The following is a 12,733-nucleotide window of genomic DNA, read 5'->3' as shown; positions in this document are numbered from 1 at the left end:
GGTAGGGATCAAGTTTTATCAAAGATGATATTAAAGCCTTCCAAAGTGGGTTAGTGATTGAATATATACATGGGTTTAATGTATCTTAAAAAACAAAAATGAAACTTATTAAAACTAACTTTACTAATTACTAGCTTTAGAACATAAAGCATCTAAATTTCAACTTACTACTGTTTTCCTGTTACAGTAATCTGACTGGCTGTACCATTGTCACCCAGACCTGTAAGCAGAAAGCACAGAGACACCTTCCAATAGTACAGGGCTTCTGAAGTAAAACAGGGCTGTTTTCTTAGCTCTTTCAAGGAGTAAACCTATTTCTCTAATCTTTAGTCACAGCTAACAGACCTGCTAGAGCTGGCAGGAAAGGAAGGCACAGGTACTGAGAATGGCTGGCTGTTACACAGCACATCCTCCAGACTACCTTGATGACTTTGTTTTTGAGATGGAGTTTTTTCTATGGAGCCCTGGCTGTCCTCAAACTAATTCACTCCCCTCTGCCTCCTGAATGCTGGGATTAAAGGTATGAAACACTATGCCCAGCTCTGCCATGCTTCTCAATGCAAAAGTAAATTTAAAAAGGCACAGTATTTGATTTCAGTTCAAACTCATTTCCCTTTATTAAAGTCCAAGTTACTATTACATGGTTTGATACTCAAAGGAAAATTTGTTCAAATAAAACATTTCCAGGCGACTGTTTGAATCAAGTAGCAATAGCAGTGAGTCCTTGGGAAGCCCATCTGCAGAGAAAAAAAGCAAAGAATCAGCAAAGTGCTGACAGGAAGTTATCTTATTTAAAATCACGTTTGGTACTACAGTCCCAGGAGTTCATCACTAACAGTCTGTAACACTTGCTGCTTTTAATACAGCCAGTCAACTTAGAGACTAGCTTTGAGACCTCTTCATAATTTCAGCACTGGTACTTAGCCTTTTTTTTTTTTTTTTTTTTTTTTTTTTTTATTAGAAAAGTACTTTAAATCAGGTAATCCAAGCTGGGTGTTGGTGGCAACCTCCTTTAACCCCAGCACTCTAGAGGCAGAGGCAGTAGGATCTCTGTGAATTTGAGGCCAGCATGGTCTACAGAGCTAGTTCCAGGACTGGCTCCAAAGCCACAGAGAAACCCCAGGTAATCCTAGCACTCAGAACAATGTAAACAAGTGATAGGAATTTCGAGGCTGATGGAGATGGCTCAGTAGGTAAAGGCACTTGCTGCTGAACTTGACAACTTGAGATGAATCCCCAGAACCCACATGGGAAAAAAACTGACTTCTGCAAACTGTCCTCTTAATTCCACACAGTTGCTGTGGCTCCACCCCCAGATACAAACAAACAAACAAATGTAGCAGGTCGGTGCTGCCATTAACCCACCACTTTCTGAACTGACTCTGCTCCTTCCTTGGTCAGAGACACAGTACTTACAGAGGGGGTTTACACTTTGTCGAGGCCCAGTTCCTCTGGAGTGGAAATTCCCAGTTCATTTAAAGTTGGTCTAAGTTCCTGGATGACATAGGGGTAGATTTCCTTATGAGGTCCTGCTTTGTCCTGTTGGCAAAAGAATAGTAGTCTCTATTAACAAACAAAACTAGAGAAGCTTTTAATCACGCTTGCATGGCTGGGGTTATACTCAGTAGAATGCCCACTAAGCATTCTGCTGAAGCCTTTCAGTTCCGTCCTCAGAACCACAAAACCAGGTGTTTACTCCTGTAATCGTAGCACTTCAGAGGCAGAAGGATCAGAAGTTCAAGGTGGTGATGACAGAAGAAAAGTAATGAAACGTGCTCATCAGGCATCAGAAAAATTAAATTAACACAAGGGAAGTTTTAAAATTTGCTTGCAATTTAAAAGTCTAACCGAATTAACAACCAGTGCTGAATGACTGATAACTTACAGACTGATAACTTACAGAACCCTTAATTATCTTATTCATTATAGATATAGTACTGTCATTTTCCCCTCTCACAAAACTTAAAAACATTTTTTAAAAATTCTTTTTTTGTTTTGATTTGTTTTGTTTTTTTTTTTTTTTTTTTTTTTTTTTTGAGAAAGGTTTTCTTCGTGTAGTCCTGGCTATCCTGGAACTAGCTAGCTCTGTGTATACCAGGCTGTCCTGGAAACTCACAGAGTGCTAGAATTAAAGGCCTGCACCATCATATCTGGTTCCTTATCTTCCTTCCTTTCCTCCCTCCCTGGTTTTTCGAGACAGGGTTTCTCTGTAGCTTTGGAGCCTGTCCCAGAACTAGCTCTGTAGACCAGGATAGCCTTGAACTCACAGAGATCTACTTGTCTCTGCCTCCTGAGTGCTGGGATTAAAGAATTGTATCACCACTCCTGGCTCCTTAAAAGTTTGTTATAGAAGATGGTCTTTCATGGAGAATTATACTCTTAAGATATTGTGGACAGAGCTCAAACCAATGTTGATAAGTGATATGGCCCACCTACTTCTGAAACAACCTTAAAATCATTCATTATTGTACCGACCTTAACAACCTCCAAGATTCGAACAGCACTAGCAAAATCATTTAACCGTCTACATGCACGCAAAGCAGCATCAATGATTTTGGGCTCAGGAACCAGATCATAGCCAACAAGTGTGTTCATCCCTGTCAAGTTAAAAAAAGAAGGGTCACATTAACCTGAAATATCCTTCCTAATTAACATTAAAATTTAGTTATCTACTTTCCATGGCTTAGCTCTCTATATTCTTACTGAATCATGAGCATATGACCTCATCTGTTTGGGCCACTGTTCTCTTACCTGTAAAATGAGAATCTACCTGTAACAAACTAGCAAGAACACCATGAATCATCCACAAAGAATCAGGAGAATTATAGAGCTTTCTTCAACTTATATGCTTAACTGTTAATACATTAGCTAACTGTGTTAACTCTATGTAATACATCTACAATATAGATGATTTTAAAATCATCTAAAAACTAAGGAGAGATAATGAAGCCCAAATCAGGACATTAAGACAGTCTACAGAAACATTAGTGTAGAGATTCAAAAACATTCAATCAAAAAATGACTGGGCATGATTACTTTGTGTCTGCACAAAACAACAAATCATGAGAATTGAAGACTTGATGAGAATGCAGTAACCAGTAAGATTTTCAGGTTATTCAGTAACAACTTCCCCAGCTGCAGCAAGATTCCATTACATTCCAGCAGAAGTTAAAAGTACTTGAGTTTCTTGCTCTTGTTATTATAAAATATATGAACAAAAAGCAAAACCAAGTAATAGCCACAGACTCTTGGTCTATGATGAGTTATATAGATGAGTTATATAGTTAGTTGACATAAAATTAATGACTAGTGAACATAATGATATTTGTTTCTGCTTAAAAACAAACAAACAAAAACTGCAACTCCCAACTAGAGAACTGACTCAGATGTCAATAGTTCACATGTTCCCTCCCCATTTCCCTCTTTCTTCCCAGTGCTGGGGGACAAAGCCAGAACCTATGCATGGTAGGCAAGGGCTGTATCATTGACTATTATACTCCAACCCTGCTGTCTGGTCACACTTTGTAGGAAACATTACAGAGGTTGTAGGCTTTCCTAACAAGTACAAGCAATGACCAGTTCACAGTTTGCTTCAAACTAGTTGCTTTCGATAAAGCAGTGAAAATAATTCATATTTACACACCCAAACAGACAGATATTCCAATTACCTTTACGCAATTCCCAGGCATCAATGTCTGGCTTGTTGAAGTATGTCACCCAGCGAGCATCAAACTCCTCATCTGTCTCATGTGATCCATGAGAATAGCAGCGAATGGACTGGACAGCTACAAAGGAAAAAAAAAAAATGACTTCAATAGTATGACTATTTTGAAATATAAATGCTATATCCTGTCCTTAATGGCAGAAGGAAGAATAGAGAACATATACTTGACAAATACTGTCTAATGCATTAAGTTGTCTTTTTGTTCATTTTTGAGACAAATCTTGCTATGTTGTCTAGGCTGATTTCAAGGCTAACTTGCACTACAGTGAATTCTAGGCATAGCCTGGGCTGCAGTCTCAAAAGGGAAGAAAAACAATTTTAAATACTAACAAAAGTAAAATAGTATTGTATGCAAATATGATGGCAAATTCTTATAATCCTAACACTCTGGAAATTTAGGCAGGAGGATCCAGCTCAGCCTGAACTACATAATAAAGACCCTGTCTCAGGTCGGTGAGATTGCTCTGTTTATCAAAGCAACTGCCACACAAACGTAAAAGACCCAAGTGATCCCAAGAATACACATAAAGACAGAAAGGTAAGAACCAATTGAAGATGTCCTCTGATCTCCATATGCACATTGAGGGCACAAACAGATCTGTAGCCACACACTCAATGGCAAGTGAGGCTTCTGATAGGAATGCTGGGAACTGAATTCAGGTAGTACTCTCAAGACCAGTAAGTGTTCTTAACCAATGAGTAATCAATCTCTCCAGCTCTTATAGTGCATTACAGCCTTAATATAACTGGCAGAAAAGGAGAAAAATGTACAAAATGTACAGCCATTTTAGGAGAGAACTTTCAGATCAATGAAAGGATTTAAACCTTAAGCAAAACACCTGCCATTAATCCCAGACGGTCACAACCCAAGTCCCAGTTTCCAGAGACAAATTTTCTGTACAACCCCGGTCCCATACAAACTGGAACACAACTATGAATGGTCTGGAAGTAGGTATGTTTGAACTTCTTTGACAAGGGAACAGACCTATAGACCTAAATATTTAATCAAAACTACACACATATTCAGTATCTCAGAAGACAAACATTTTATTCACCATTAAGCATAGACTGCAGTAATCCTCTATCTCATGGTTACCTACAAGTTCTAAGCTACCTTTTCCAAAAACTACAGTTATCCTTAAAGTGCAAGCAGGTATAGCCACTAAGAGTACTTAGTGATTTCTCATCAAGTTAAAACAGCTACAGTGTTGGAGAGATGGCTCAAAGGTTTAAGAGCACTGACAGTTCTTCCACCAGAGGACTCAGGTTCAATTCCCAACACCTACATAGCAGCTAACAACTGTTTGTAACTCCAAGATCTGACATCCTCACACATGCAGGCAAGACACCAATGTACATATACATTAAAAAAAAAAAAAAAAAAACAAAAAACCAAAAAAACCAAAGTATATGTACATCCTCCTCCTAGAGGTAAGTTTTTTTGTTTGTTTGATTGCCTTAATCCCCAATGGTTGGATCCCAGGGCCTTGCCCTTCTTTTTTTTTGGGGGGGGGGGGAGTTCAAGACAGGGCTTCTTTGTAGCTTTAGAGCTCTGTAGACCAGGCTGGTCTTGAATTCACAGAGATCTGCCTGCTTCTGCCTCCCAAGTGCTGGGATTAAAGGCATGCACCACTGACTGGCACCTGGTGCTGTTAGGTTTACCTTCTGTTAGGAACTAGCAGCCAGCTGACCCCCGCCCAGACGATGGGCAGGACGCTCATGGCCGTGTCATCGCTAAGTCAGCCTTACCTGGCTGCCAGGGGACTCAGTTATGCATGCGCAGGCCTCTTTTAAAGCAAGTGCCCCCCCCCCCCCCCCCGCTTTCGGTTGGCCACCAGCTACCCACTCTTTCTCTCCCTTCTCTCAATAAACTCCATGTGGGCGCTGAGTCTCGTGTTTGTGTTTTATAGGCATTAGTTGCATCAAAAGAACAACACCTTCAACCAAGTTGACAGCAGGTGTAGTCCTGGCTACCCTGGAAATGGCTCTGTAGACCAGGCTGGCCTTGAACTTCAGAGATCCTCATCCTGCCTCTGCCTCCCAAGGGCTGAGATTAAAGGCGTTTGCTACCCCAAACATTATGTCAACTGCAGAAAGTCAACTAAAGCTTAAGATCAATTGTTATGTACAAGGTCACACAGCTAAAAAGGACAGGACACCATCTGTAACCAACACTGCCCCCTTGTGGCAGTATTTAGGTATATGATACAACCATCTAAAAGGAAGCCTTTGGTTTCTGAATTATACAATACGAAGCCTCAGAGATAAACCTAGAGGACAACTTTAGTCTACGGTTTCCTTAAACGATTATGTATGTATGTATGTATGTTTGTTTGTTTGTTTGTTTTTTGAGGCTAGGTTTCTTTGTATAACAGCATTGGCTGTCCTGGAATTCACTCTGAAGACCAGACTGATCTTGAACTTGCCAGGTGGGCATTGGTAGCACACATTAATCCCATCGCTTGGGAGGCAGAGGCAAGCAGATCTCTGGTCTATAGAGCTAGTTCCAGGACAGGCTCCAAAGCTACGCAGAGAAACCCTGTCTCAAAAAACAAAACATAAAAAGGTGCGTGCTATCACTGTCCAACCAACAATAAACCTTTTAATATTTTCCAAACCTTTTAAAAAACTGGAAATTCCCCTGTCGCACAACAAACTCCTGAAGTTCAATGCCCTCCCCCAAAAGAGAGAAGAAAAAGCAGAAATTTTCCTTTAAAACAATCTCCTATTGTCTATAATCTCAGGATCCGGGGACAGTGGCAGAAGGGCTACCACAAGTTCCAGAGAAGCCTGACCCACACAGTAAATTTCAGGCAGACCCCAACACAAAAGCTGAAAACAAAACAAAATTTCTGTGAATTTTTTCTATGTGGAAAAAAAAAACAAAAGCAAAAAACCCAAAAAACAAAACAAACAACAAAAACAACTAAACAGCATTTTAACATCAGGTTAGTCCAAACTTAACTAAGAAAGAGAAAACAGCCCCAACACTAACACAAAATCTTCTCAAAAGCAGGCTTCAGCTGCTTCTGTAAAAAAGATTATCTCCATTTTATTTTTTATGCATATTTTGTCTGCATATTATGTTGTGTGCAACTCATGGGGTGCCTGAGGAAGTCAGAGAGGGTGTCAGATCCTCTGAATGTGGGTGCTGGGAATAGAACTTGGGTCCTCGGCAAGAAAGAGTGAGCCCTGAACTCGCTGAGCTTTTTAAAATCCTACACCCTTATACCTGATTATGTTGCTAATACATTATAAAAGACAAATTAAATAATGAAGCAAAAATATTCTTTAGGTTCAAATAATCAAGAAAACATAATGTTGGAGTGTCTGAGCTACATTTTTGAGAAAGGGTCTTCACTTGTTGCCACCACTGGACTGGAAAACACAAGAGATCCACCTGCAGCTGCCTTCCTATGAGTGGTGGGACACCATACCTGGTTTAATTATTTTTATATTAACACACTGGAACTAAATTTTATAATGTAGTATTTACTACCATCACAGACCAGAATCCAAGTACAACTACTGTAGTTAAAAGTACACAATGCTTTGCTTGAGCTGGGTGTGGTGGGTCTGACCGGTACTCCCAGCACCTGGGAGGCAGGAGAAATGCACTAAATGCCTGGCTAGCCTTTATGAGTTCTAGGCCCGTCTAGACCTAGTGAGGCCCAGTCTCAAATATAAAATATTTGCGTTTGAGGCAGGCCTGCTTTACATAGAGGTCCTTGACAGCTAGGGCTACAAAGTGAGACATACCAAAACCAAACAAAAATAAAAATAAAACTTACAGTGCTATTGGAGGCGGCTGAAATGCACTAAGTGGCAGAGCAACTATCTAGCATGCAGGAGGCCTTGGATTCCTCCCCAGCACTGGGCAGTGATGAACACAAAATATCCAGATCACAAAGAGGGCAAACCAAGCAACAAAACTTAACATTTCACAGCCAGCGTTCAGGCTCCTAATTTTAAATGGGCCAAGTGGGAATCCATGAAGCTTTCCCATGTTTATACACCCGGTACTCCTGGGTGTTTGGTACCCAACTTTGGAAACGTTAACATTCTTATGGTTAATAGCTATCAACATTCAGGGTCCTCCTGCAAACCGTAAGAAACCACCACACACGTTTACCTATTTTAAATGTGGAATGACAGAGCGGCTCAACAGTCCTTAAACGTGACCCTACCGAGTTATGAAGGTGCCACAAAAAACTCCAGCAGAGAATTGCCCGATTAAGACCAAAAGTGTATTGTGTCCCACTGGGAAATTGAATAGTGTTCTAGGAAACGCAGAGGCGGGCGGCGCGCCCGGAGGCTCAATGTCACCTTCGCCAAGACGTCGTAGGCCGGTGGGGCCACTCCCGGTCAGGTGGCTGCGGGGTCAGCGCCGGGAACGGTCACGGCCCAGACACTGAAAGGGAGCACTGAGCCCTGTCCTCAGCGACCCCGCAGGTCCACACCTGATGGGTCGTGGATCCGGCACCAGGAAGTGGCAGGAGGGAGGCCTGGGGGGACGCTCCCTTAGCTCAAGCACACAACTCCAGGCGGCAGCGGACGGACTGCGGTCACCGGGCTCAGCTGCCGGCTTCCAGGGCAAAGGGTAGGCCGCCAGAGAGCCTACCCTCGAGTGGCGGCGGGAGACCAGGTCACAGCAAGGACACGCGGGCGCGGGCTGTGGCGGGCGCGGGCCTTACCGGCGGCGGAGCTGGGGGCCGAGACGGGGTGCAGAAAGCCTCGGGCTGCCGCGGCTGCGGTACAGCGACGAAGGGCAGCGGCGAGCATGACGGCGACCGCAGCGCACTGCCTGAGGCTGAAGAGAAGCCGGTGTGAGCTCGCGGGCGGCTCAGCAGCTCGTGGGGGCCGGACTCACGCACCGACGCACGCTGGGCGGAGCAGGAGGCCGGCCACTGCGGAGCTCGCGCCTACGGAAGCGGGTGGGGTACCTTTAAGTTGAGGGCGGCTACGGCGGCGCGTAGAGGACAAACCACGCTGGCGCCTTGCGGATGTTGGTCCGATGACCTGAGTCCGGTAGTGAACATCCTGGCGTGGGAGGAAAAGCAGGGTGAACAATGGATATTGCGGATTTTGGAATCCGACAACGAAGAAGATATCAAAAATTGGAATTGTGGCGATAACATCAAACTATAATAAGAATAGCCGCTTTTGCCCCAAGTGGTGGTGCATGCTAGGATCCCAGCATTCTACGGGCTAAGGACTAGCGTTCCAGACCTTCCTTTGCAGCCTGTGTTTCAAAAAAAAATTTTTTTGTGTTGGGCGTGGCTATTCAGTCCAATCATCTCAGCACTTTGGAGGTTGAGCTAGAAGGGCCGGGGAATCACATGATATTGTCTTAAAAAAAAAAACCCAATTATTTTATTTTACAGATAAGGAAACAGACTCAAAAATTAGGTTGTTCACAGTCTAGGGAGATGGTTCAGTGGATAAGGTATTTTCTGTGTAAACATGAAGACCCGAGTTCAGAAACCACAAAGCTCAGCATCCATATAAAAAGCAGTCTGTGGTACCAGTGCTGGGGTGGGCACAGGTGGGGTCCTGGAGATTCACTGACCATCCAGACAATCTGGAATCTGGTCCAAACACCAAGCTCCAAGTTTAGTGAGGTTCCTCTTGGGAAATAAGGTGGGAAGTGATAGAGGAAGAGACCTGCCATCAGCCTTTGGTATCCGCTCCTACGTGCACATTCTCGTACACACATGTACACACACACTAGGTTGTATGCTCTCAATTGGACTCTTCATCACATCCCCAGCTCTGAGGACTCACCTGCCTCACTCCTTACAGGAGGGCTGGGATCACACAAACTAGCCGTTTTAAAATAATCCCATTATTACCTTCCATTTTTCTGGCTCAAAAGTGTAGGCACTGGATGTCTAGATTGCCTGTTTAGGGTCTTTCAAGGCTGAAATCAATGTGTCAGCTGTGTCTGTGTCTCATCTGAAACTTGAAGTCCTCTTCCAAGATCATTCAGCCTGTTGGCACAGTTCAGGGTTTGTTTCTTGCTACCAGCCAAGAATACTCTTAGCAGCAAGAGGCCATCCTCTTATCCTCATCACATGACCCAACTCCACAGACTCACAATATCTTAGTTTATTTCTTCAAGCCACCAGCAGAGTCTCTGATAAATTCACCCTTTTTTAAAGATCCCTCTAAACTGGGCAATGGTGGTGCACACCTTTAATCTTAGTACTCAGGAGGCAGATCTGTGAGTTGGAAGCCTGCCTAGTGTACGTGGTGAGACCTTGTCCAAACAAACAAACAAAACAAACCCCTTGTAAGCTGGTAAATGGTCCATGAGCCTGTAATCCCAGGACTGGGGAAACAGAAGGAGGTCACTACAAGTTCTAAACCAACCTGATCTACGTAGAGACTTCTCGGCTGGGTAGGGGTTTTAATATATATAGCAAGGCTGTGCCTCAGCCAGGTGTTGGTGGCACATACCTTCAATCACAGCGCTTGGGAGGTAGAGGCATAGAGGCAGGAGGATCTCTGTGAGTTCAAGGCCAGCCTTGTCTACAGAGCTAGTTCCAGGACAGTTCCAAAGCAATACAGAGAAACCCTGTCTCAAAAAACAAACAAACAAAAAATGACTTTGCCTCAAAAACCTATATACACATATAATCTTCATTGGATCAGTTCAGGCCCACTTTGAGTAAACTTTTGACTAACTCTGAAAAGAAAAACTAATTCAGTAATTCAGTTTCTACAAATTCAATTAAATCCTGATATCATCTATCCAGGTATAGACTCAATCCCCAAGACTATCCTCCACTTCAGACAGGAATCTCAAGGCAAGGCCTCAGGAACTCCTGGTCAGCCAGCCTCCAATAGGCATTCCTATAATTCCTTCCTTGGGTCCTACTAATTTGGTAGAGAAACTCATAAGACTCAGGGGAACACCATAATCCTTATACCTTTCCTAAAGCCCTATCTGTTCAGCTGTTCTGAAGCTTTTTAAACAATTGTCTTCCTTGTTTGTTTTTAGTTTTTTTTGAGACAGGGTTTCACTTTGTAGTCCTGGCTGTCCTGGAACTCTATGTGTAGATTAGGCTGGCCTTGAACTCACAGAGATCAGCTTGCCTCCACCTCTTGAGTGTTAGGATTAAAGGTGTGTGATAGCACTGTTTGACCATGTTTGTTTTTAAATAAAACTTTCACTATATATGCATGGTCAAAGCATGGATAACTGTAAGGAGTATGATGGGGAGTCCAGGGATAGTGATGAAGAAATTATGCAGTATATTCAAGGCCCTAGTTTTAATTCCTAGTGCATTAAATAAGTATATAAATAAGTGATGTGACTGGATAAGTTATAGTTGATGACTTATGTCTGTTAACTCAGCCCTGGAGAGACTGAGGGAGGAGGAATGCCACAAGTTTGAAGCTAGCCTAGGTTACAGCAGTGAGTTCCAGACCAGCCTGGACTACAGAATGAAATTTTATCTTAAAGATACAATAAATGCTGGGTGTGATGATGCCTGCTGTTAGTCCCAGCACTTGAAAGGCAGAGGCAGGTGGATCTCTGTGAGTTCAAGGCCAGCCTGGTCTACAGAGTTAGTTCTAGGACAGGCTCCAAAACAACAGAGAAACCCTGTTTCGAAAACAATTTTTTTTTTTTTTTTTTTTTAAATCAGAGTTGTGGTCATGGTGTCTCTTCACAACATTAGTGTACTAAGACACAAGATTTCACTCTGGCCTTGCCTGATCTTGAACTCAGTGATCCATCTGCCTCTGCCTCCAGTGTGTTGGGATTAAAGGAACCACCACACCTGCCCTTGGTTAGTTTTTCACTGATAAGACAAAATGTCTGGCAGAAACTAGAAAGTGTGTGATGGGAGATGACAGTTTGTAAATATGTTTCTCATACTGGTTAATGAATAAAGCACTGTTGGCCAATAGGAAAGCAAGATAGGCGGGACTAGGAGACAAGGAGGATTCGAGGAAGTAGTAAGGAGGAGTCAGCATGTAGAGACAGGAGACAACAGAGGTCCTGGCCCACTCTCCAGTAAGATGAGACCACGTGGAAATACTTAGATTAATAGAAATGGGTTAATACTTAAGACCAAGCTAGCCGATAAGAAACTAGTACCTGGCCAACAGAATTATACCTAATATACAGCGTCTCTGTGTATTAATTGGGGCTGGTGAGGCGGTGGGTTCAGGCTGGTGGAAAAACCTTACTCCTTACATAGGTTCCTTTTTCACTGTAAGACAAAATGCCTGACAGAAACAAGAAAGCGTGTTTTTGTTGTTTGTTTTGTATAAAAGGGCTAAGATTGTGGCTCAGTGGTACTTTTATAATAATATAACTCACAAGCTATAAACCCACCCTTTTAAAGATACGGAATCAGTTGGTGTTCCTTGTAGCTATTGCACCATGTGATCATCACAACTGTCTAATTCCAGAACTTTTCATCGTCCCAGAAATAAAATCAGTCCAAGAATGGTGAGCCCTACCCCCATCCCACCCACTGTAAGCAACCCGATTTCCTTTCTGCTGATATGGCTTTTAAAAATCTTGTTCTAAGTATATGAATGTTTTGTCTACCTTATATATGTGTATCACATGCATGCCTAGTATGCATAGAGGCCAGAAGAGGCCATCAGATCGCCAGAACTGGAGTAACAGATGGTTGTGAGCTACCATGTGGGTGCTGGGAACCAAACCTGGCTCCTTTTCAAGAATAGCAAGTGTTCTTAACTGCTGAGCCACCTCTCTATTCCCGTTTGTTTTACTCTTTCCTTTTTTTCCGATGGCCAGTCTTGGGATTGAAACTAGTGTCTCTCACACACTAGGCATGCACTTCACCACTGAGCTATATCCTTAACTCCTCACATTTATATTTACTGAGACAGGGCCACACTACATTGCCTTGCTGGCCTTGAGCTTACTCTTTAGCCCTGATAAGCTACCTCTGCTTCTCAAGTAGCTGGGTCACTAGGCACAGCAATGACTTGCCTTGTTGTAGATGAACTTTTCAGTCCCACCAG

The 12,733-nt window shown here is 42.9% G+C and overlaps 1 protein-coding gene across 1 annotated transcript; it reads right to left on the bottom strand.

Moving 5' to 3' along the window:
- Positions 1–587: 587 nt before the first annotated feature.
- Positions 588–8,607, bottom strand: LOC127231812 (cytochrome c oxidase subunit 5A, mitochondrial). The gene is made up of 5 exons (XM_051197578.1): positions 8,419–8,607; positions 3,669–3,785; positions 2,476–2,597; positions 1,417–1,539; positions 588–737 (listed from the first exon to the last, which is right to left on the bottom strand). Exons 1-4 carry the CDS (start codon positions 8,504–8,506, stop codon positions 1,426–1,428), a joined length of 441 nt encoding a protein of 146 aa, XP_051053535.1. The 5' UTR covers positions 8,507–8,607; the 3' UTR covers positions 588–737; positions 1,417–1,425.
- Positions 8,608–12,733: the final 4,126 nt, after the last annotated feature.

The sequence above is a fragment of the Phodopus roborovskii genome, unplaced genomic scaffold (assembly GCF_943737965.1).
Source record: "Phodopus roborovskii unplaced genomic scaffold, PHOROB, whole genome shotgun sequence".
Lineage (NCBI taxonomy): Eukaryota > Metazoa > Chordata > Mammalia > Rodentia > Cricetidae > Phodopus > Phodopus roborovskii.
The sequence above is the reverse complement of the archived record's forward strand: the minus strand, read 5'-3'. Positions and strand labels throughout refer to the sequence as shown.

What these genes read in the sequence shown, in the direction of transcription:
- LOC127231812 (XM_051197578.1), bottom strand. Translation starts at nt 8,506, where the DNA reads ATGCTCGCCGCTGCCCTTCGTCGCTGTACCGCAGCCGCGGCAGCCCGA. An exon ending in TGCCTGGGAATTGCGTAAAG is followed by an intron (nt 2,598 to 3,668) that starts GTAATTGGAATA and finishes TTAACTTGACAG; the next exon opens with GGATGAACACACTTGTTGGC. An exon ending in GAATCTTGGAGGTTGTTAAG is followed by an intron (nt 1,540 to 2,475) that starts GTCGGTACAATA and finishes TTTTGCCAACAG; the next exon opens with GACAAAGCAGGACCTCATAA.